We start from the raw sequence: 23,886 nt of genomic DNA on the forward strand, positions 1-23,886 counted from the left end.
AGCAGTCAGAGAAGTTCGAATTGCATGAAATCACCTGAACTTCCTTATGGCCAGTTTTTAACTGAATCGCTTTTAGCATTAACAAAAGCATAAGTTCATTCAGTGGTCAGGGTTTGTAAATTGTGAATTGAAAAACAAAAAACTACTCTTGCAAATCTGTTCAAATATACTCAGAAGCATTGCGTCATTCGCCTGTGATGGTCGCATCCCTTTCCATAGATTCGGGATTAACTGATTTGCTTCAGAACAATTTTATAAAGGATGTGGATAAGTGAAAGCGTTCTTTGTTGGGAAGATAAGAGATGGTAACTAAAAATTACTACCACCCAAAACGTTTTACAGTAATGAGGTTGTAGCAACGAAAGGTAGGTAGAAAAAATGCATAAATCTATTGTAAAGCTTGAAAACCTGTTTTAAGAAATGCAATTCTAACCTTATCGCGCCAAAAATTTATTCGATACTAGCAGGAGTTCGATGCCAAAAAGGCACTACGTTGAGGCTTTCAAAATAAGTATCGGCAAGATAATCAAGCGACTCAAATGTAAAACATGAATTCCTATAAATCTACAGTAAATACTTTTTTCAGGCCTCAAGGAAAGTAATTGAACGCTTACCGCAATACTTAGTAAGGGTTTTCATTCAATAAAACATTAAAAGAAGAGGATGTCACTCCGTCAGCCGAGCCTCAGTGTACCCTTCAGCTGAAATATATATTATTCCAATTTGCTAAAATTAAAATTTCAGACATTTTTCGTGCTTTCAGGATTTCACAAAAAAGAGCCAGTGAATTGCTATAGTAACTACTTGTCACGAGAAGTGAAGATATTAAAATGTCGAAATTTAATCAAGCAGAAGTTCTCCTTCAGAATTACTTGAAGCTAACATGCCTACACTAAATAAATTCAGTGGTTTTAAGTAGCTTGCACGAATTGAAAAAAAAAAGTAAGAAGACCACATTGAAACCATTCCATTCAAATCAAATAAAGTGGGAGTGCAGTGCAAATATTGAGGCAGACCATGTAAGTTTCGATTTATGTAGTAAATATTAAAGTTTAAATAGCAACCGGCATAGGGACATGGGAGTATTCTGAAGCGTTGAACCGAAATGTTCAAATTTGAGATGTAGCCCAGCTATTGATGGTATGAATAGGAGTAATAAGGCAATGGGTCGTGATCTTAACGAGTAGCGTTGCTATCAATGAACATACCACTTGGCCACAGTTCAATAAGCTCCAGAATAGACAGCGTCAGATGCAGAGCATTCTCCTCCGACATCTCGGGGCTCATATTCTCCACTAGCTGTAGTGTCTTGTCCGAGAGGCCCTTTGGAGCAGTCGAGTTGAACTCCTTCAGTTTCGCTAAACAAGGCAAATAGAGGGGAATTCTAGTTAGGAAATATGAATCAACTATGTAAAACACCCCCTAGGGAGGATATGCAGTCTAATTACGGCAAAATATTTGAGGTAGGTCTTTAGTCCATTCCAGTGTGAATAGGTTCGAACCACTGTCATGCAATAAAAGGCCGATGAAGATGAATTTTTAGCAAGCTGTATTAAACCACTAAGTGTGCACCTAATTTATAAATTAGAGCCTCTAGCCCCATTCACTTCCACCTCAAATCATGTAGCTATAATATTTAAACTCGTTACGGCCCATTAATGTCAGAGAAAAAGCATTTTTTTATGGCTTAACAGTAGAAAAGATTATAAGAGACCTGTTCACAAACAACACCTAAAAAAGGTCTTCAGTTCATTTCGATGTCAGAAAAATTGAAACTGATAAACCGTTTGCCAATATCATGAACATTAACCGAGGCATTATATAATCGGGCTCAAGAAACTGTTTTCGACAAATTGTAGTAGAAGGCTAATTATGCAGCTACCTTTAATGGGTTAGGTGCAATCTTGTCCCGCCTTAACGTAAGGAAGGCCTTGTGAGCCCGAAACACTTGTGGATAAACGACTACCAGAGTGATCCTTGAGGCAAAGTGCAGCCCGCAGTCAGCAATAATTAACACCGAATTTTCCAGTTCGTGTGAGTCTCAAATATTCAAAGATCGTGTCAGACGAAAGTAAACCACAGTAGTACAATTATTATTTTATCATTAACATTAGAACATCGCAAATAGATAACTAGGTACAATCGTATACGCAAGAACGTCGGATGTTGAAGCAAGTTAGGTTTAAGAATATTGATATAATTCACAAATTTTGTAAATCTAGAGCATCGTGGTACTTTTGTTTGCATTATTAGTGCTTGAAAAAACAAGATTTATAATTCCAGAGCAAGTGAGAGTGACTAAGTCTACATCTAACTGATTCCGGGGCAGCATTACAAGACCGTCTTTATTTAACTAAATTAGTTGCCCGTGTTTTCAACGTGCTTGCACAAAAAAGGCAAAAGCTAACTCACACAAGACCAATTTGACATTGATAGCCTCCAAAGTGATGAACTCTTTAGCAGGAAAATGGACGCTGGGCTTTTGATCGGTCGATCCGGTGGGAACATAGCGACCAGAACCAGTGTAAGGATCGAAAAACTCGTTCCCGCTATCCTTACTGATGTTAGAGCTCTCCAGACCGGCCTGCTTAATTATGTACTTAGCCACTGTGTCCAGGTAGTCCTGTGGTAGATTGTGTTTGTGCAAGAAGGCTTGCGCTACCACCCAGGGATCATCCATCTTGTTGAAGGGCAGTTTAACCGCTGGCATATTATCAGCGAAGTCAACCGTGAACACGTAATCGTACTCCTACAATAATGAAGATAGGCAATGACCATGGATTTGGAATGGGTGGGTGGGAAAAAAGTAGTTTCGGGAGGGCAGCGGAAGCACTGACCTTGCCCTCGAAAAGAATGCGGTTGGACCCAGAGGCGGAGTGCTCCGCGGAGCCCACAACGTCGCCGACTTTCACCCATCTTGACTCACACGTCGACCATTGGTAGCACACCACACCCGACTCCTCCCGAATTACCATTATCTGACCCTCGCTTCGGCCTTTCAATTCGAAGGGAAAATAGTGTCTACTAACAGGAACCCAGTAAGAACTTACATCTGCCCTGACTCGAGTTCCTTCAATTGCAAATGGCAATAGGACTTACTTTTATAAACTTATGCGGATAACAAACAACCGATAACATAAAAAAGGCTATCACTGGCGCTAGCAATTTAGTAATAATAATAACGACTCGTGCCCATTCAAGGAAACGATTATTGAACCACAACATCATGTAATTATTGAACATCGAAGAACTTCAATCTCCGAAAACAATGAACCAGTCGATTGAACTGAGAATTAAAAAATCAAACAATCAAACAATCCCATTAAAATCCAAAAAAACCGACCTATTGGACCCTAATAGTCAGTCTAAATATAAAAGTTCAAAGTCAATTTAATTACTATTTAAAAAATATTGCGCATAATTTTGAGGAAATGAACATTTAAACGAAATGTTATAATAGTTGCATGGACATTCAACTGAATCAGTACACAGCGCTCAAGAATATATAGGTGGCGGAAACGTTAGTTACCAGGAACTGTGAGAGCTTCAATGCCGGGTAAATTATGCCTGTCAAGTTCACCGAGAGTCCCCTCAGCCACCTGAAAGGAGGCCAGTTCAGTGTCGTACGCTTCTAACGCCGAGTCCGACGCTTGACGTTCAGGATTGCGCGAAAACAAACGAATCCTATTATCGCTGGGAAGGCGGAAAGGTACATTAAGGGAATTTGTTAAACTAACCCCGAGATATGGCAACTAAATAACCCACCTGCATCCAACAGCGATATCACCATCAACTGTGACCACCACGCACCATGCAGTCTGACAGGGTAGGAAGATGGTCTGTTGGCACTCTAACTGCTGCATCGAATTAACACCCACTTCGGGAATGGGCCAGACGCGAGCTGTCCTATCCTCTCCAGATGAGACAATGAACTGATGATTGGGATCAACGGCCACGGAGTAGACAAAGCTTGTGTGACCATAAAACTCCGCAATGCAAGTTCCAGAGTCGAGACTCCAGCAACGCAGGCTTCCGTCATTGCTAGCCGAGAGAAGACGGTCGACGTCGAGGAGAGCCAGGGAACGAACGCAGTCTGTGTGACCTCTTAGAAGTCTTGAGGGCGTTACAGACTCATAAGCAAGGGAACCTCGGCCGAGCGAAGCGCTTGGTATACGCCAGATGGCTATTACCGCATCTGACGAGCCTGTAGCGATCTGATATTCATCTGGATGGGGCTGGGGTAGAAAACTGACTGACCATATCGTCGTTCCTGGACCTATGATAGAGTTTCTTAATTAATTTGAGAAGAAAAGGCAAAATACCAATAAAACAAAAGGACTTACGTTGGAGTTTGCCGATGCAAGAATCGTAATTCCATAACCTAGCTGTTGAATCCCATGAACCGCTAGCAATGAGACCGTTAGAATTGGAATCAAGAGTGCAAACTAGTGGATAAAATCATAATTAGGGTTCGAACAAACCTGTGTCAGTATGACCATGCAGGACGAAAACCGGATCCGACTCATCCTCGAGAAATGCTCGAATAAGATTATCATTCGAGCCCGTCAGTATAAGACCGCTTGGAAACGTTTCTGTAGGTTTCGCGAACACTACTGTCGTTACATAATTGTCGTGTTTTGTATATACTTTTCCTGCACTGGTATTAGCTGTTCCCCTGAAATTAAGAAAAAGGGCCTCGCTGATGAAAGATAGAACCAAAAGAAGAACAAACCAACTGCTGTTAGAAAAAAGACTGGATTCTCAATAAAGCAATCGCAAATCCAAACCATGTCAATGCCACATTTAGATGAAGCACACGTGTGCAGTCGACATGAGCATACTTATCGAGTTTCCAGGACCGAATCGACATATCTCGCGAAGACGAGACAAGCATGCCATCTCGAGAACAACAAAGGCCTCTCACATCACTCGTGTGTCCAATGAGTTCACCTCGAAATTTAAATACGCTCATTTATAAATTTTATGACCAAGACAGACGCCAAATATATTTGCAATAGTCGGTGCATCAGTTAGTAGATTCAAACGAAATCTTCTTTAATCTAGTTTAAAATTGTTCACTTTGGACACAAGATTTCGTATCTGCATAGGCTAAAACGCTGACGAAGGTGGAAGTACACTTTGCTTTCTCCGGAACTTTGGTCTTTCTATGCCAGTAAGTTACACTGTTAAATCAATTTGCACATGTAGCCGGCAGAAAAACTATACGGTTTTAGTCGCTTGGGCTCAATGCAAGTGGAGCCAATATATGTACTTGTCACATGAATAGCTCTGACCGATATGGCTACTATGCAATGCGTTAACGGTTTTGAACTCTTGATTTCGATAACTAGCTGATTAAGGGCTCTGCCGTTGTACCTGTATTAAGCGGCCCGGCATCTGAACCACTTTATTATCCCCCAATACCTACTATATAGCTAATAAACATATTCTCCTCGAGTTTTATGTCTTCTCTCGATTTCAGGAAAGTCTCGGGCGTTACAACAAAATGATGAACCACTAGTTTTTATTTGTGTCATCCGCTAAAGTTCTGAGGAATAAATGACAATTTCAAACCACTATTGCATTATTTGCGAAAAAACAACTAGGATATTTGAAGACCTGAAATCGATTTGCACCTTCCGTTATTGGAGTTACTATACTTCATCAGGACTTCCTTGAGGATGAAAGAAGACAATGCTCAGACAGAACAGGTATCGCCGGCGTACAGAAGGGCCAAGAGGGGGCTACTAGCATGGTCCGGTGGGCAAGCCGCCCGGCAGAAATTCATGGGGGATCCCCTGCGTGGCATGTTATTAAAACCAGAGTTAAATGAGTAACCTATGCAAAACATCGATATAGCATTAAAAAATTTCGACTCAGGTAAACTGAAATTTGTGTAAGTTAGTCGATGCCTTTGGAGTTTTATTGATCACTTGACCATGTGCAACGGATTCCACACTTCCCTCTTCTGCTTCTGGTTTCATACTCTTGAAACAAGAAGAGCGTGTGTAGGATGACATCTTCCATTGGAACAGTAGGTTAGGGGGTTTCCAGGTTATCACTGCTCAAAAAGGAATTGAACTTCATCTCTTCCAGAGTTGTCAAAGGCGTCCCCTCCATCGCATAGCATATACTGACTGCTTTCCACTTAAAAGATTTGCTCAAACAATTACGTATCACGTAAGGCATACACGGTACGTGTTAGTGCAGTGTGTAATTTGATAACTTGTAAATCGGTTTATGAGTGACTTCTTAGTGATCTGATACATTGTGTAATTACAGGATCACCTCAATCTCCGCAGGTTGTACTTCCACCATGTGATATGCCCCCGAGGTCATGCTAGTAGCCTCACAACTATAAAATGGGTCAATAATTTATGACCTCCCATAGCAGTGGGTTATTGCGGATCCGGGAAGATTTGTGCCGCTGAAGTTTTGGCATGTAAATTCAGCTGTTACGAGCTTTGGTTTATGTAAATTCAATGCCTGAATAGCATTAACCTTTTCTGTTCTAATTCCTTAAAATGCTTAAAGTGATAAAACCTGTCTTTTCTGCGGTACGATTTGTATTCGTGTACGGAATTTGATTTCTTACATCGCGTTTTTCAAAATAATATCCCCGAGAAGCGAATATGTGCTAGGAAGTCGTCCGGCGACGCAATTTCAAGCAGAAGGATTTTTCTTTCGCCAGAGAAGATACACAGATTTGCTAAGTATGTTCACACTTCCTCATTGCAACGGGTTTAACATCGCCTTCTAAAATTTGTTTTGTACCTTTTCTGCACGAGGAATCCCCCCGAAATATGTTCCAAACTTCCATGATATTAAGACAGAACGGCAGATTTGGCGCGCACCACTGTGTGCATCGACTCAGCCACCTAATGTTCGTTCTCACCTTAAATAATCCTATTCCCTTAAGCTGACGCCTCGGGTGGTACCAATCCCAATCGCAGTGCATGGGGGAAGGAGCAGCATTAGTCAAGCATTCGCTTTCTCCGCTCAAAATTTGGAGGACTCGCTGCCCATTCACTTAAACAAAGGTGGGTGCTTCCAACTCCCAGCGGGGGTAATTTTGCTTTATAAACCTAGTTAGGTTGTCAGATAATTTCGGTGATTGCGGCTCCAATTGTCTGCAACTTCAGTGCCTCATTCTAGACTTTGAGGTGCCTAAAAATACATTCATTTGATTTTTTGTACGTGCGTTTTTAGTGGAAACGTATACGCTGGCGGTAACGGGGTGGCTTATTAAAGTGACCTTTCACAAATTGTCTTTACCCTGTAAAAGTTAAAAAGATTAAAATACCAACTCCATAGGCAGTGGTTAAACTTTGTTTGGGAGCAACTCAAGTTCGCAGTTTATTTAATCAGTATTGCTAGGTTTATCAGGGTTAGAGATTTTATTTGGAGATCGTTAGAAGTATTTTTATTGTTTGCCATGACCTTTGAGGAAACTGTACTACCACAGACATCCAGATGTTTTTTTATTCTGGTGTGGAACCAGTTACCTTTGCTTTATCTTCCTTTTGCAATCAAATTCACTTCCTTTAAACAAGAGGCAATTTAAAGGGAGGCTCTGAATCTCAAGAACACGTAATTATTAGCGCGATCTCTATAATCACGTTATTTTCTCCGAAATTTGTACGATGCCTCTGTTTTTTCTAACCCAATCGCTAAAGAATATTCAAATATTCCCTTAAAGCAAGCTAATTAAAGTACAAATCCAGAATCTTTTAAAAAGGTACCTATGATCTATCTGATAAAAGAGCTTTTTATCTTTAATGTACCTAGTCACTGCTTCACAGAAGCGTTTGAAGAGGATATCGTTTAATATCCAATTGTATACCTGATGGCAAAATTACTCCAGCTAGCCTCTATCCAACTTTCTGAGATGACAAGAGGGGAAACCTGTACTTTAAGAATCCTAGCAGGAGGCTCACATCTGAGCCTATGAGATGTGAAGTTTCCATCATGATTACTCAAAAATGAATGTAAAAATTCACTAAAATATGTTAACTTCAACTGATATGAAACGACGATTATCCATTTGGAATTAGTAAAATTATTAGTTGAAAAGTCGTTCATACTGGGAATCAGTTATGCAAATATTCTTTTTCAGCGTTTTGCATTCAATTCAAGTATTCACATGGCGATCGGAAGCAGTAAAAGTCTCTTATTTTCAAGATACAACGGTAGCCTGTGTGGAGAAAATTTCTTCACATTTTGCTCAAATTCAAGCATGTTTCATAATTCCGGTAAACATTTATATTTCTATTGCTACTTCCATACGTATGGGACCGTAGTAACCAAATGACAAATTCAAGCAAAATTCAGGGCTAGATTAAAGCTACTGCAGGATGTTTAGGCAGCTGATAACACTCGTTATTTTTTGCCCTGTCAAGGTGGTGGCTTCATCCCATTAAGCGTTGTTGCAGGTTTTATATTCATCGGCCCACTACGGCACAATTGTTGACTTTTTGCTGAGCCAGAATGCATCAAACATCTCATCAAGTGCAACCGTTGGTAGAAGTTGCGTCTGTACTTTGTTCTTACGCCCACGTATAACTAAAAAACTACCACCCACTTTAATATGGATCTTCACATTTTGTTATGTGTTGTATCAGTTCGTTATTTTCTCTTTAAAGCGGCTTCTGAGCCCTGTACTAAACTGTACTCTGCCAACTTCTTGCTACATCACACAGAGCACTACATCCCATATTCACCTACAAAAATGTTGAAAACAGCAAATTTCTGTTGCACCACAATCTAGTCTCCAGACTTCCTGAGGTATTATCATAAAATCTAAAAAGAGAACGAACTTGCTAGCAGTGGGGAACCTCTTCTACTTTTCAATTCTCAGAACCCACTTTAGAGCCGCTGGGACGTTTTTAAGATTCTCTCAGTCGGAATAACCATTGTGCATTGATTAGGTTTGTTGGGTTAAGAGGTTCCTCATGATTATTTTTCCCCATGTTTGTTTTTGAATAAAATAATTGTGTGCAGCTCAGTGGAAATTGCACCTGTCGTCTGGCTTCTGGATTTAAGGCATGTAACATCTCGGGATTATTTTGTTCGAGTCTGAACTTCGATGGCCTAGTAATCGTTAAGTCACTTACCTGAGACAGATACGATAGAGTCAACTGGACCTCTACAGGTGCATCCGTAATCCAACCTAGTGGAATTAGTAAGACCGTTTATTCCACCATCTTGAACCAAGGTGATTTCTTTTGTGTGGATGTTGCCCAGTAGAGCTTTATTTTCTTGCGTCGTCAAATACAACATACTGGTTTATCGAGAGTAGTTTAGGCAGTGTTGCCTGCATCGGCATAATTTTTTTGACAGGTACTCAACAGGCCCTCACCAACAGGTTCTCAAATAGACACCCACATCCATATTTCAAGAACACTACTAAAGACATATTTCATCATAATTCCCACTTTAAAAGCAGTAAAACACAAGTCTTGGAAAAACTATTTTTAGGAAGCACATTTTCGACTGAGTTATTCAATAGCTGAATGTCAAAGGCGTATTAGGAGTGGTTTCATATTTACACACTCAGCCTACTCTTGACCTTTTCCCAAATAACTGCTTCTCCAGATTTAGCTTTCAATATTCAGCTTTATACACCACAGCGAGTACTCCTTTATACGTCGAATAAGGGACTCTTTTGAGAGGATTAACTTGCCTCACCTGAATTTGACCCTATTGATGCATCGGTGGTAGTGAAAATGAATGCTGAATTCATTAGAACTAAAGCCCCAGGCACTATGGCGTCTGAATTGCCGACGTCAACCGTATCGTGCATTGACTGCTTAGCTAACACGCCATACCACTTGCCTTTGCAGACAAGGTAGCTTCTACTAAAACTCTTTTGGCGTGACACACCAAAATAGGACCTTGCATCACAACGGTTCTGCGATTGATATACTCTCTACTCTGACCTGCAAATAATTATGAGGTTACTGTCTCTTTCCTTACTGTGTCTGGTATTGTGGCGGCTGCTACGGTGATACGCTGGTTGGCCATTCGTCGACGTTATTGCTATCACCTATACGTGATCGGAACAGGCATTTCATTTGGTACAAAACAATAACTAAATCTTGCAACAAATATTCCCACAGTGAATGGGCAAAATACAAGAAAAAATACTAGTATACGTTGCATCGAGTTTCCTTACGGTATTGTTGGTTTATTTTGAGACGCCTTTTTAACGGTGCTCTTCGCAATGACTGCACCTCTGAAGCCCGTGAAATTATGATGTGAAATGGCGACCTCCTTGAGATGAGTCATGGGACTTCGGGGTAGGTCAACCAAAATTGACTCACTATTGTTCTCATTTAGGCTTTAATGTGAGCATATTAAGTCATTTATGGTCTCGTTTATGCGTATCCTCCACTTCATACGCTATCTGCTTGTTTGGCTGTTGTTCGTATCTACTTGGTCTTTAAACGACCAAATGCAAAACTTGCCTACTAGCAAATAGACTTCGAAAAACGCTTTGCTAAAAAGAAATAAGATACACTGGTTGTTGGTTTAACTCTCGCTTTTGATGAAGAACCCACTAAGGTGCTCCGCCATGTACCTTTGCCTTCGTCTTCAGGGAAGTTTCGGGACGATACATTGGCGGCGGTGGAAAGCTAATACAATCTTGAAGGACTTCCATCCTACTTTTTATTGCTGAGTGATAAACCTTAACAGAGCGGAAGAAGCGTGTGTATTGTAGACGGGAGAATGCGCAACAAACCCTAGCGGAAGGTCTGAATATGACGTCTACCTTCAGTAATTACCCCTGGCCTGTAGCCTACAGGAAATTAACAAATGAAGCAACCCTAGCCGTGGTCGTTAACCATCTGAAAAGTTCGTTATGCAGCTATCTACTGCACCTTATGAAAACATGAATTATGTAAACTCCCGACACCCTCACTTCTCTACTGGCTGGATAGAACCCAGACAGATTTGGTTGGGCAGCACTGAAGTGAGAAAAGTGGCAAGCAGAAATGGATGATAAACCTTAGCGCCAAGAAACTGCTCGAAACTCTGCCCCTTACTAAACGACTGTTTTTGGGCCAGTATTCCTACGGCTAGCTATTGGCACGCGCAATGGTCAGCACATTCCATCGTCCCCCTAGCGCAACTCCCAAACGAAACGAAACTCCAGATCCAGTAGACTTGCCAACAGAAACAAGTGACGTTGCGGTCAAATATCGTCTCAGTTGGATGAAAAATTTAAGACTGGCACAGCCGTCTCGTGAGTGTTTTTCTTACAGCACAGACCACGTCGTGGTGGCTGAAGTAGAAGACTGAGCAAGAAGAGTGCCGAGGACAACGCCCAAAAGGAGAGAGAGGCTATGTAATGCATTGGCTGTTTGATTAACTCCCGGTTTCGGTAAAGGGACCACTTAGATACTCAGCCATTGTACATTCGCCATGTGAGCTGGCCTCCAGGACATGCCAGCAGCCTCTAAGCCCGTCTGCAGGTCGAAAATACATATTCGGCCCGAGCATTATGTCTTCAGGGAAGTCTCAAGATGCTACAAGCAAAACTGTTACCACTTTATGAAAGATTCCGCATTCTTCATATCTCAACATAGACTTATAGGAAGTACTTCTTACCTCTTACCTAAGTTTGACGTTGTTTTGCCAACTCAGTCAGTGAAGTCGTGGACGAACCGATGCTTTGGTGAGATCATTTCTATTTAGGCTTAAAAATTGCAAGATATTTGTTTTGTAACACGCGTCACCATGACCGCAGCCATTCCTGACCACAAAAATAATCTAACCAGCTGCATTTATTCCTTAAAATAATACAATGTTTCCACAAGTCGACTCAAATAAAGAGATCCCTTAATCATGCAGTGCATGAGAAAACAATGCAAAAGGCGCCCGATTACTTTTCTGGACTTGCCTCCCAATTATCTTGGAGCCAATTTTCACAGGTTCAATGCCCAACTTCAAACATTTGGAAAAAAAGTGGAAGTGACTCCACTACCCCGCCTGAACATGTAATGCACCTGAGCTGTGTCTCATAATGACCAGCCGATGCCAAGACTCCAAGGAAAACTCGTCATGTATGCTAAGTTCCGACGCACATAATTCTGTCACTTCATCGCACTGACTGCTATAGTTTAACAATTTGTATACACTTTGATGTAAATAGTTCGTGACTGTATGAAAAGGGGACGCAACCTAACCACCCTACGGCCAAAGCCACTGCTTTTAATGGTTGCTTGAAATTACCGATATACCGGTGACGTTCGCCCTGAAACGGCAAGCTAACAAGTAAGGAAAAGTCACCAAGTAATCATAAATGTCTTTTATGAAACATCAAGTATAAATATCACTGACGGAGCATAGCAGCAGTGGAGTGAGTGAGCCCATGAGGAGAAATATAAAGCCCTGGCCTAACCAATCACTTCTAACGCATGCACGAGCCATCGGCGGTAGCGGTGATGGCGAATGGTTTTACGAAGATTCAAGATGGCAATGACAAAACAGATGGCTACAACAGGGGGAAGGATGACAGAGTGGATTGAGATAAAAAAAGTGGTTAGGACGTTACTCTGTGTGTGAAAGACGGGACTCTGCTCACTAGATGAGATACAGCTTCGCCGATGTCGCGCTGTTCATCTGATGATTGAGCCACATTTGATTCAACTCCTCGTAAGCTTTCTCATTGAGGAATAGCGGGTTGCCTCGTCTACATGAAGAAAGACAAGCGTAAATCATGCGCTCAATAATCACATAAAAAGCGTACTTTTGAGTTTTCACAGATGATAAAAGGACATGCACTCACCGAAGACCAACATCGGGCTCGCCAAACTCATCCCTGTAGGGACTCGTCAGCTCTGTGGTCCGACGGCCCTGATCGGAGAAGAGAAGAACCCCACCAGTGAAAAGCATCACCATGGCGTATCCAGAGTGGCTACAACGCACGTGCGCCTGAATATCGTAGACGACGGCCTCTCGACGCCCCACAGTGCTGACAGTGCCATTATCTGAACTCACAGTCATCTCTGGGATTGTCTCAAACCGTCGACAGCTGTAGCAGGCGAAACACGCCACTGCCCCGCACACCAGACATAGACTTGGATCCGAGTGGATGTTGCTACCGGTGTGCACGCTCCTAGAGAAAGTAACAACAATTGACAGTTGCTTTTAGATGATTTGAGGGATTTACTATGATGTGAGCTTACTTGAGCTCCGTCGCAAGAGCCATGAGGGAGACATACTCCTTGGGTAATTGGATCAGACGGGGAGGGTTGATGTTGGGTTCGGGAAGAAGAGGTATCGCTGATCTAAGGTCCAGTGAAGGTGGTAAATAAACAGGTAGGAGTTGATTGGCATATAGAGATCGAGAGACAGAATCCCGGCCGAGGAGACACCAGGAGGTCATTAGACTAGCTAACCAGAGGGAGCTGGATGCTGATGCCTCTGCAGTCAAGCACGGAGGTGATACAATTTCTTCTACACCACAATTTGCATCGGAGAGAAGAATAAGAAGATCGGAGGGCGATTGGGGCAGACCCAGGTATGCCAATAGCATGCTGAATTCGTCTGAAGTACAATAGATGGTAATACAATCACGAGCAGATGTGCGCAGGGTGAAGAGAGTGGTATGAGGGCGATGGAGACGTACATGAAGGTTTGTCTTCAAGTGGGTGAGACAATTCTGGGGGCACGTCGAGATTTGTGATCTGAGAAATCATGAAAGCTGCAATACGCAAGAACGGAAGACACCGAGAGTGGATGTATGTGAACAGATGGGTCAGATTTCGTGATGTGGGCTCAACCGTGCATATGGGAAGGCCGGAGAGGTGTTGCAAACGTCGGCGTACTGCTAACAACTGTAAGAGAGACAAGTCATTGGCGTTAAAGCATAAGGTCGATATTTCCGACGTCATTGTGAGAGGCAGTAGCATACCTTATCATTCATCCAGAGGATGGCACAGGGCTCCCGCAGAGCTTCGTTGATGGACGCATCAAAAGAGTGTTGCGGTTGCCAAGAGAGGAGAGTTTGAACAAGGAGAGCAAGGTAGCAGAGGCGCAAAGTGAAGGCCTCGTGTGAGTCACCCATGGGAAGTCGTGGAAAGCCCTCGTTGCAAGCGACATCAGGCAGTTGGCCCACTGCCTCTGCTATGACGACGCGTTCACGGAGTTGTACTCGCTGGCACTCCACGCGTTGGTCCACGCCCTCTAGACCCGGGCGCAAGAAGAGGAGGCTGATGAAGAGGTGTGTGATGTCGGCCTAGAGTGCAAGAGAAGAAAAGGTCCGAGTGTAATCAGTCAGTTCGGTGGAGTGAGAAACAGGTCGACTCACCTCCCAGAGGAGACTAGCGGGAACACCGAGAGTATCAGGTGATTGAGAAAGCGTCTCGAGTGCCAAGGAAACGGAGAGTGGTGAAGGAGGAGGACGCGTAGGACTTGAGGATAAGTTGATAGGCTTATTGTCGCAAAGGCTGCCAGAGTCAGGCAGGAGGAGACGCCAAAGACGAATGGCGTCCTGGGTGACAGCAATACGCATAACGTTTTCAGTCAAATGTGATGCTTTCCTTGTGTGACTATGTGAGCAACAACAGTAATTGGCATCTTCATCTAAATAGAAAGAGGTAAGCTGATGTGAAGGGCAAAGAAAGCAGGTTTCGAAATAATTTTACCTGCTTGAGGAGCAAAGTAGCAATACCACCACCACCACTCAGGGTCATCGCGCTGCAGAAGCCACTGGCGCATCCGAGTAGTGTCACCATCACCATCAGCCCGTCCGAAGATGCCCCTGGAAACGGGTGCCAGACGCGCGTGAGCGTGGAATGCGGCACGAATCAGGTAGCAAAGACCCGTTTTGTGGCGTTCCGCCATGTCGCTGCTGAAGAAGTGACTTCGTGGGCCCAACAGGCGCAGGTACTATTGCGGAAACAAGACAACCTGTTTCAATTATCATCGTGGCAGAACAGAGTCCAATGACACCGAATGATCTGAAAGCTATAATCCCGTACACGTGGATCACGGGGTGAACTGCATTGGGTCTATTACGGTGTAAGATAAAAGAGATGATTAACATAACCAGTTCCAGAGACAATGGATAACGATAGTAGAGGGATGCTTTCAAAAGGAACTGATGTTTTTCACCCTAGTTCAGCATGAGATTAAAATACCGCATTTGTGATGGGGTGTTGCAATATTAATAAAAAAGTGAGGAGGATGATTAGATAAAATGCAATATTTGGATTTGGTTGTGCAAACTTATTTTCTCTCCTCCCGCAGTGCAATTTGCCAACATATGAATGTCACTCGTAGCAAATTTTCCTTCGAAAGCCTACTCACAAAAACTAAGCACGATGCCCACATTTTAAACAGTATACAGAAAATCAAGACAATGCACTACTTGGATGAATGCATTTGTGAAACTTCTGTAATCAACGGTATCGGCGATAAGTTACGATGAGGTGTATTGTGTTTAAGATGCATGACGCGCTTAGTGAATGAAAAGCTTCGCCACGCTAAGGAGAAAGTTGCAAACTTAGTAGAATAGCATTGACATGCACTGAGGTGGTGAAAAAGAGATTGGTGGATGACACACCCTCTCCCAGTCAATAAGTGTGTAGGCGATGGAGTGTCGAAGCGTGCGCCAGGCAGAAGCTGCAGCATGAAGGGCTTGAAGGCTACGTCGACGAGTGCAGACAAGAGCCGCACGTAGCCGACTAACCGCCTGGCCCAAGCGTCGACTCGACTCTGTTACTGTGGTCTCCAAGCGACCACTGAGCAGTAGGAGGTGTGAGTAGCAGCTAACCAGGCTAGTGTGCAACTCCTCCACCGCCTCGCACACGCACGGTGGTAGAGCAGCGGCAGCGGCGGCACTAGAGCCGGAGGTGCGCTGCTGTCCATCGTCCCTGTCCAGCGATCGAAATGCGTCCGCCACGATGGCCTGCATAATTAGCGACGTCGCATCGACCTCCAATGCGGGCGTTCCAGGCTCATTCACGATTGCATTTACTGTCTCATTATCAAGAAGGTTGTTATCGTTGCCCTCATCGACTTCGTCAAGATCCACCGCAGGGAGCCCAGCCGCTGCATCTTCAGCATTGTTTATCATAATCACTGAAAAGAAAAAAATAATTTCATCATGGGACTCTATCTTTTTCCTTCTCTGATGGGACTTATAAAACATGTGACACAATGTAACTTACTGAAGTTGACGGGACCATCCGTCCCCGCATTCGCGATAAGAGGCTGGACGCATTCAATGGGCCTTGGCTGACTGAGATGAGCTAGGTTTTTAACAAAGCTCCAAAGATTTTCGGACACTCTGAAACTATCTAGTCGAGGGAATTGTAGAAGGGGGACAATTGCTTGTTGCCCGCGGCAAAGTGTCGTTCTACCTTCATGCAAGGATGACGACGAGGCGCCTAAAAAGCGACGACCAAAGGAGCGGGGCAAGCGTGATCGATGCTCAGAGGTGCCTGTTACTATTCCACTCCTTGTTTCTCCAGGCTTTATCTCTTCGATGTCTTGTGGCGAAAAAGAATTCTCGCAAATCGTGCAGATTTCTTCAAGGACACGATCCCGGTCATGCGCATTGCTGTCAGTCAAAATGCCAAAGAGCATTGAAAAACTCTCTGGTACGTTCGAAAGCTGATACGGGTAAGGGGGACACAAGAACAAAAAAGAAAAATTAAAACCTAATCTGAAATGCTAGGATGAAAAAAAAATATATGACAAACTTCAGTGATACTAAAGTTCACTTTGAGGTTGATTGATGTGGACAGCTTTGGAGACTCATTAAGCCATTCATGGAGGTTCCTCAGCCAAGAAGCCAAATCAGTAGGCCTTTGGAGACACCTTGATAACCATTCGGTGGGCACCGAGTCCTGCAGACGCTCGAAAACTGGAAAGTCGAAATTGGCAAGACAACGGCAAAGAGAGCAGCGAAACTCGTACATGGGTGGTCTGTGAGAATATCTGTGCCTACGAGAATGCAGAGACTAATATTGATCAGCGTGTCAACGGAATAAAAAATAAATTCGAGTAGGTTAAAATCAAAGGTTACGTACTGTCGCATATCATCGTTTTGCTCTTTCAACCGCTCTGAGTACCGCTCCTTGCAAGTGGCGTGCATGGAGTGAGGACAGGTGGATATGAATGTACCCTCCTCTCCCACGGGACACCTACTAGAGATGAGAGGGCGCTGGAACCAGGGATCAAGCACATCTGATTTCTTTGTCCAAGACACCGGCTCCGACGACTGACTACTTCCTGCCATGGAGGCTGTTAAATGGAGGGGATTATGTCACTCTAAGTATCCGGCACAAAGAAAACATTCTCCTTCAGTTGCATATTAATCACTCACGTGAGGATTGGGTGGCGTAGGCTCCACCGTTGTTGCCCGGATGTGCACCAGGGGTTAAATTGCTAAGAAGGTATGGCAATTGTGTCAGAACGACTTCGTGACTACCTATTGAGGCGGCCACTGCTGTTGTAGCAATCCCCGCCAACGTCTGCTCGGTCTGAAGAAGAATAGGAACCCAGGAACTTTCAAAGAAAAAGACATATTATTCGAAATAACACCAAGCTTACAAACCATCAGCTATTAAAAAGGAATAATTTTTAATATTGATCGCTGTTCACCATTAATGAAAAATGGATTTATAACCCTACATTTCAACGCACTTTGCTGAATTAGAATGAATTGGCAACACTATCAATTAATAAAATACCTCAATGCTTTAGAATACAAAAATTGGAAATGATTCTATGTAAATGAAAGTGGGAGTAAACCCTCACGCAATCGGGCCTGCAGACACCGGTGGCAAAATCAACAGCTTGACCATGAGGCAGGGGGACCGAGAGAACGTTAGAACGACTGCCATATGCGGCAATCACCATGTGATGCCTCTCCTCCTCTGGCACCTCATCCTACAAGAGTGAAAAAGGAGGAACCAGAGGTTTGTAGAGCAATGAGAACAAAAAAATAGCGGGTAAGATTAAGGAGGGGTAACAATAAACTCACCAGACAAAGCACACACGTGACTAGAGGCTTTTCATTAGCCAGCACTTGAGAAATGCGCTCCTCCACACGATTCGGACCTAGAGCGCTGAAGGTGGTGAAGGAGGCGTTGGTCACGGCCTCGTCAAGAGATAGGTAGTTATTAGAGCTCGAGGATAAGGAATCCGCTGTTTCCTACAAAAGAGCGAAACTCAGGTAAATCACACAACCGAGGAGACTTAAAAAAGGTGGTGCATATGATGGATGGAGGGCCTAACCATCTGCTGGTCGTTATCACTGGCACTGGAGATCTCTTTGAAGTGCTTCTCGATGAATTTCTGCTGCATTTTTGACATCTGTGCCATGATTTTAGCTCGCCGACGCTGTTTAGCCTCCAACATTTGCTGCTTCTTGGACTCCTCCGATTCCTATGAGAATTAAACACTATGTGAACGTGGAACCAATTCTTCACTACAGACTATGCACATACTTGAAATAGATCTAACTCACCAAATTTTCGACTTCCATGGCAGTCAGACCTGTGGAAGCCTCACCTTGTGGCTTAGCAGCCACATCATACCATAGATCTATGGTCCACCTAAGTGGAGAGGAGGCTACATATACACAAAGACGCACAGGCAAACACACAATCATGGAGCACATACTTTGCTAAATGGGCCACCTTGGGATCCATTCGGTCGTCCTGCAGATCCAACAGCCGCGAGAGAATACAGTTACTTCAAGAAAAAAAAGTAAATAAACAGAATACCGAAAACATTAACCACAAAAAAGCACAGAAGAACACCACCTACTTTTCGGTTGAGAGTTCCAGGTCAGACCCCCTATCTATTCCCGTTTTGGTCCAGTGTCGAGAAGCGGCTAATCGCTGCAATTCCTCCGGCGTCTCCTTCTCGATCGGCACCCGTGCCACAGCTTCCAGGAAGGGCCGACGACCTATCGCTCTGTATAATGGCAGAGAAATTGCAAAAATCTGACCCATGGTAATTCACTCCTAGTTTTACAACCCAAGTGAGAAAATAAGTAAGACTTTTTGCGTGACTGTCTTTTTCCTTTGCTAGTGCCTTGTGTGCAATGATTAGCAGTGTTTCTTCACAATCACCAGATACTCATTTTTACCAATCGTCGAGATCAATGAAGAGGAATTTGTGTTAGAAAAAAATACTTTAATCTAACATTAAGTTTAGTCACCTTCGTTGGTATTGAATTTATAGAGGTTAGAAATAGATACGGTTGATGCATCTATTAACAAACATATCGACGCAGTAAAAGCATGCGCCATTCATATAAGACCACCATAGTGCTACATATCCTTTGTAAGCATAGATATAAATGCCTAAATAAGGAAGAAAATACAGATAAAGAACTGGTATAGAACAAGCATTTCAGCCCTAGCAACTGGATACTGGTGATAGTTGCTAAAACCTAAATAGATTCCAGTATAGAGACAAAATGATCTCAAAATTAACTAGAATTAGCGGTCAATCGTAAAAACTTATTTAAAATGGTCCAAAGAGCCAAAAGTAGAGATCAATCACGGCATCGGAAATTTGGAACTCTGAGAACGATATTTTTTAAAGCAAAGAATTCGAAGAATTGGTGCAGAAAAACTCACGAAAAAGTGATCGCGTCCTCATAAAGAGCCGCAGCAATGAGGTGGAGAACGAGTTCAGTAAGTGTCTCCGACCACCAGGACTGTGCAGGGTTGTGAACCACCGCAACGCCAAGAAGTCGGCGAAGAAGTCGCACGAAGGTGGTGCACCGCACTACCTGTAAAAGGCCCCTCTCCACTGCAGCCACAAAGCGCCGTCGCGGTCGCGGCAGTGGAGGCGGAGTGGGAAGCTGCAGACATCGAGTACCCGCTGGATCGCCCGACTTCTGCGACCAGTGCTTCAGCACTCGTGTCACGTACTCCTCAGCCTAGGCAAGCATGACACAAAGGTGGTGGTTACAGAGCTCAATAGCAATTGGATCCCGCACGCACAATCACGTGGCACTCACCATAGTCTGCTCCGTCTGTTTATAACCATAGTAGAAACGATTAAACCTATTTACGATAACCTCTGGTTTGATGGTGTACACTCTCTTGGTACCACAGGTGGCAAGAGTCGCAACCTGTTGGAGGATCCTCGAAAGTGGTTCCTCAACGCTGTCTCTCCAAGAACCTGACCAGGTGCTAGGAGAACCCGACGCATCCGTTTCGAGCCGAGGATAGGGCGGAGCCTTGCGCAACAAACAGCCTGGAGCTTGAGGAGGTAGAACAGAGAGAAGCTTGGAGTGCGTCATGGGTTTGATGCAAAGTGCGTGGACTACGTCGTCGAGGAGTTGGCCGTAGTTCACCTCTAGTACCTCGTCAACTTCGCCCAGCTTGGCATCGGGAAAGAGGGAGGCAGAGGAGGGCGCCGACGCGTAGACCTTGGGATCGAAGTAACCCACTCCAACAGTTGTGCGATGAGTTACCAGGTAGAGAAGGGTACGAAGAAGCGTCTCGAGGAATTGAACGCGACCCGGTTTGATGGAGGTTTGATCCTCACTGAGGGAGGAGGGAAAACATTAATCATACAGTGAGCAAGCCTGCCTTGCGCTAGTACAGGTGTGTAGAGAACGAGTAGCACGTACTTCATAAACTCGAGGAGATTTAATTTGTGAATGAGTCGAACAATAAACTCGTCCGGTGGTATAACAGCCGCTGCTTGTTGGAGAAGTTGGTAATCCCGATCAACTATCTCTGCTCGAAGGCCCTCATACATGTTGTAGATCTGAAGAGTTATGTAGAACAATAAACCACCAGAATAGGCGTGGTAAAATAAAAATGGAAAAATACGAGACTGAACTTACAATGTTTCGAATCATCTGCCCATTTCTGACCCAAAGATTAGCTGAGCACTGGGCGATAAATGCGATGTTTTGAAGTGGACGCTCGATGACTAGATTGGCGAACTCCTATCCAAAAAAACCCTTTAACACACTGCAAAAATGCAAGTCAACAATCAAAAGATCGAATAGTTCTGCTGTTTCATGGATGATATCTCCCTTGAAGTTAAGTCAACTGAACAGTCACACAAAAGGACAATGAAACAGGGAGCATTGGGCATGACTAACCTTATCAGCAAAACCAATTCTACTTAACGGAAGACCCATTTCAAGCGCATGTCCAAAAAGAGCGGCTAGAAGCCGTGGAAGGGGTTGCATCACACTGAATCGCAGTGTCAAGATGTCGTAGTCGTAAACAGCTGATGTGGCCCCCAGGCACTGCGCTCTCATAGTATCAATGTCACGTGGAGAAGTGTAGGGTCCGTCAAACTCTCCCACATAGAAACACCGGTCGATTACGGCAATGCGTCGTTCAAAGACCTACATAAAAGGAAGTAAGGAATCAAAATACAAAAAGTGGTGTAGGACTGCGGGATAAAACGAACGTCTATAGTAGATTTAATGGCCTCGAGAAGGAGTTCTTTATCAGAACTGGCCACTTGGACAACGAGTTGGAGGTTGTGGTGAAGGTGAGACAACATCTTGAAGGTGCTTATCCATTCTTGCTCCACCTCCACATGAGCTTGAGTAGCTCGCAAAAGGCCGTTCATATCCTACAAAAAGCACATGAAAGGAAAGATTACTTAATTGACATCGAAATGGAACCTTTCTCTACATGTTTAAAATCATATAAGACAGGATTAATCAAGAATTGTAAGGAGAGACAATTACTCGTATTTGAATGCTGCCACACTTGTGACCCGGGTTGGTTTCATGTAAGGCGTAATCTTCGCAGCTACATTACTAAGCGATGCTACTTTCAACACACTCAATAAAAACGCTACAGAACCACCACACGACATTTTGGATAGGCACTAGGCAGACTCATAACTGCAGTACTGAGTGCAAGCGTTTCACCATTTTCTTTGGAGAAGAGGAACAATGGTGCTTACAAGAAGCTAGTCACATGCAAACAACTTGGCCGCTGCTTTTTCCTCGTAAATCTACGACTTTTAAATCACGTGTCCGAAGCAATACCTGAATACCTAAATCACTGTCGTATTGAATGGGATGTTTTCATTTAGTCACTTTACGTTTGTGCGGATGAAGACAGCAAATACATTTTTAACAACAATAAAATGGAACTGGATTATTCTTACTCAGGAAGTGGAAAGGGGGTGTTTTTATGCATGCAAAATAACCTGCAGCCTAATTATCATTCCATTTGCGTCGTACTTTAATAAAGCAGATGACTTATTTGCATTGGGACTTCAAACAATTGCAAATTATACCCGCCAAAATCAAAATCGTCGTCAATCTTCAGGGAATCGCTTATTCTTTCAACAATTGTGGCTCCCTTTCTGCTGTCGTCTCAAAATCGACCTGCTCCTGTTTTATGTAGGTAAAGTGACAATTTTGGCGTTTGTCAGTGCGGCTTTATTTGAGGAGCAAAACAACAGTTTTGAAAAATATATAAACATCCCGAGCGCAATAATCGACTTTTTTTAGAGTTATACCCTAAAATGTTGCAAGACAAATAGCCTATTGACACCAGAATTAGAATTGGGTTGATGAAAATTGCTTTCAAAGTTCCGTCTCGGAACCCGTTAAAATATTAGAAAAACAGACTAGGTGCTCTCAAGCTCCTTAGTGTAACGAAGCCTGCCATTTACACTTGGAAACCACGATTTTTCCCTATCACATATAAACTGACAGCACGTACCTGCGTGTAGCAGAGAAGCTTAAGGAATTTGTGGAAGAAGCAGAGGAAGTGTTTCCTGGCTTTGGTCTCCCACCATCCAGGCAGGGGTCTTACATTGAGTAAGCTGGTGAGGAGATAGTGCAGGTCGTCGCAAGTGGTGTGAAGAAGGCGTTCAAAGGGGTTGAAGGCGGGCAGTTCGATGGGCGAGTGGCGCCAGTGGAAGGTCATCAGATAGTCATTGCTGCCGCCACCACTGGCTGCTTCGACAGCCTCTTTGGCCTGATCCCAGGCTTTGACATTGGCGTTGCGCAAGGCTCGGAAGCGCGATGCCAACAGGGTGGGTAGCGCAGCTGATGGCGAGTCGAGTCCGTCGCCACAGAACTGTGTGAAAAGCGTCCTGTAGCCACGCCGTGCATCGTAGATGCCAGGCAGTGTTTCGCTGTTGTCCAGCACAGTGAGCAACAGTCGCGAGATCATGTGAGCTAGAGCATTGTCCTCTGTCAGTAGATGGCGAGCCTATGGAACAAACCTTGCATTAGTGACTCTACAGTTCAACAGACGTGGGGACCATTGATAGTTTTTTGTATATGGTTGAAATAACATTTAATCAATTACACAGATTCTTCTGCATCTTTTTCCAGGATGATTCTGTTTCAGTGAGGAAATCGTGAATCGATGCCCGTAAAATATCAAGAATTATTCTCACAAGTTCAAGTAGCATTCTATTCGCTTTGGAAGATTTTAGGGAGAATACTGAAGCAAAATTCAAAATAAGCATTGGAGTCAAGTGGGGACTATTAATTTCACAAGCACAATTTGGAAACAGTAACGGCACCACACACAGTAGTGAGTGACGAGTATGGTTTAGCGGTGCATACGATGGAGGCTAGTTCACATACCATCAATCAAGCTGGCAGACAGCAGCGGTAGTAGGTGAACGAAATAATAATTAGTGAAGGATGGAGCTGTCTGTGAATAAACTTCGAGCGTAGCAAGGGACAGCTACTACCAGCCTACAAACCTCTACCATTGACTGGGCTAGTGTCTGTGTCCATGTTAAAATTTGCGTGGTCATTCCAAGAGATCAGCTCCCACAGAAATTGACCTTATTCAAGTCTTTTAAAGCGAGCTGGCTAAAGACTGGATCATAAGGATGTTGAAATAGTCATTTATGTGTAATAGCGAATGATTTCATGCAATTCGAACTTCTCTGACTGTT

General features: G+C 43.6%; 2 protein-coding genes across 2 annotated transcripts in view; both read right to left on the reverse strand. All coding sequences in view use genetic code 11, as the record gives it.

The window, feature by feature from the left end:
• The window catches only part of EGR_01091 (Phospholipase A-2-activating protein), a gene marked incomplete at both ends in the record, with an annotated part of 10,708 nt that extends 5,736 nt beyond the window's left edge, over positions 1 to 4,972 (reverse strand). The window contains 8 exons of the mRNA XM_024490340.1: positions 1,209 to 1,358; positions 2,413 to 2,749; positions 2,838 to 2,995; positions 3,530 to 3,693; positions 3,766 to 4,276; positions 4,344 to 4,445; positions 4,482 to 4,675; positions 4,842 to 4,972. Coding sequence (XP_024355159.1) covers positions 1,209 to 1,358; positions 2,413 to 2,749; positions 2,838 to 2,995; positions 3,530 to 3,693; positions 3,766 to 4,276; positions 4,344 to 4,445; positions 4,482 to 4,675; positions 4,842 to 4,972 — 1,747 coding nt within the window. The remainder of the gene's footprint in view (positions 1 to 1,208; positions 1,359 to 2,412; positions 2,750 to 2,837; positions 2,996 to 3,529; positions 3,694 to 3,765; positions 4,277 to 4,343; positions 4,446 to 4,481; positions 4,676 to 4,841) is intronic.
• Positions 4,973 to 12,585: 7,613 nt separating this feature from the next.
• Positions 12,586 to 23,144, reverse strand: EGR_01092 (E3 ubiquitin-protein ligase UBR2; the record flags this gene model as incomplete). Its single annotated transcript, XM_024490341.1, has 25 exons — positions 12,586 to 12,694; positions 12,791 to 13,120; positions 13,191 to 13,551; positions 13,634 to 13,841; positions 13,919 to 14,242; positions 14,315 to 14,589; positions 14,652 to 14,895; positions 15,572 to 16,089; positions 16,179 to 16,623; positions 16,713 to 16,956; positions 17,043 to 17,256; positions 17,339 to 17,495; positions 17,773 to 17,904; positions 17,999 to 18,169; positions 18,253 to 18,402; positions 18,485 to 18,572; positions 18,640 to 18,711; positions 18,787 to 18,936; positions 19,608 to 19,912; positions 19,994 to 20,525; positions 20,612 to 20,751; positions 20,831 to 20,935; positions 21,095 to 21,346; positions 21,412 to 21,579; positions 22,689 to 23,144. 25 exons carry the CDS (start codon positions 23,142 to 23,144, stop codon positions 12,586 to 12,588), a joined length of 6,150 nt encoding a protein of 2,049 aa, XP_024355160.1.
• Positions 23,145 to 23,886: the final 742 nt, after the last annotated feature.

The sequence above is a fragment of the Echinococcus granulosus genome (genome assembly GCF_000524195.1).
Source record: "Echinococcus granulosus chromosome Unknown EG_S00004, whole genome shotgun sequence".
Taxonomy (NCBI): Eukaryota; Metazoa; Platyhelminthes; class Cestoda; order Cyclophyllidea; family Taeniidae; genus Echinococcus; species Echinococcus granulosus.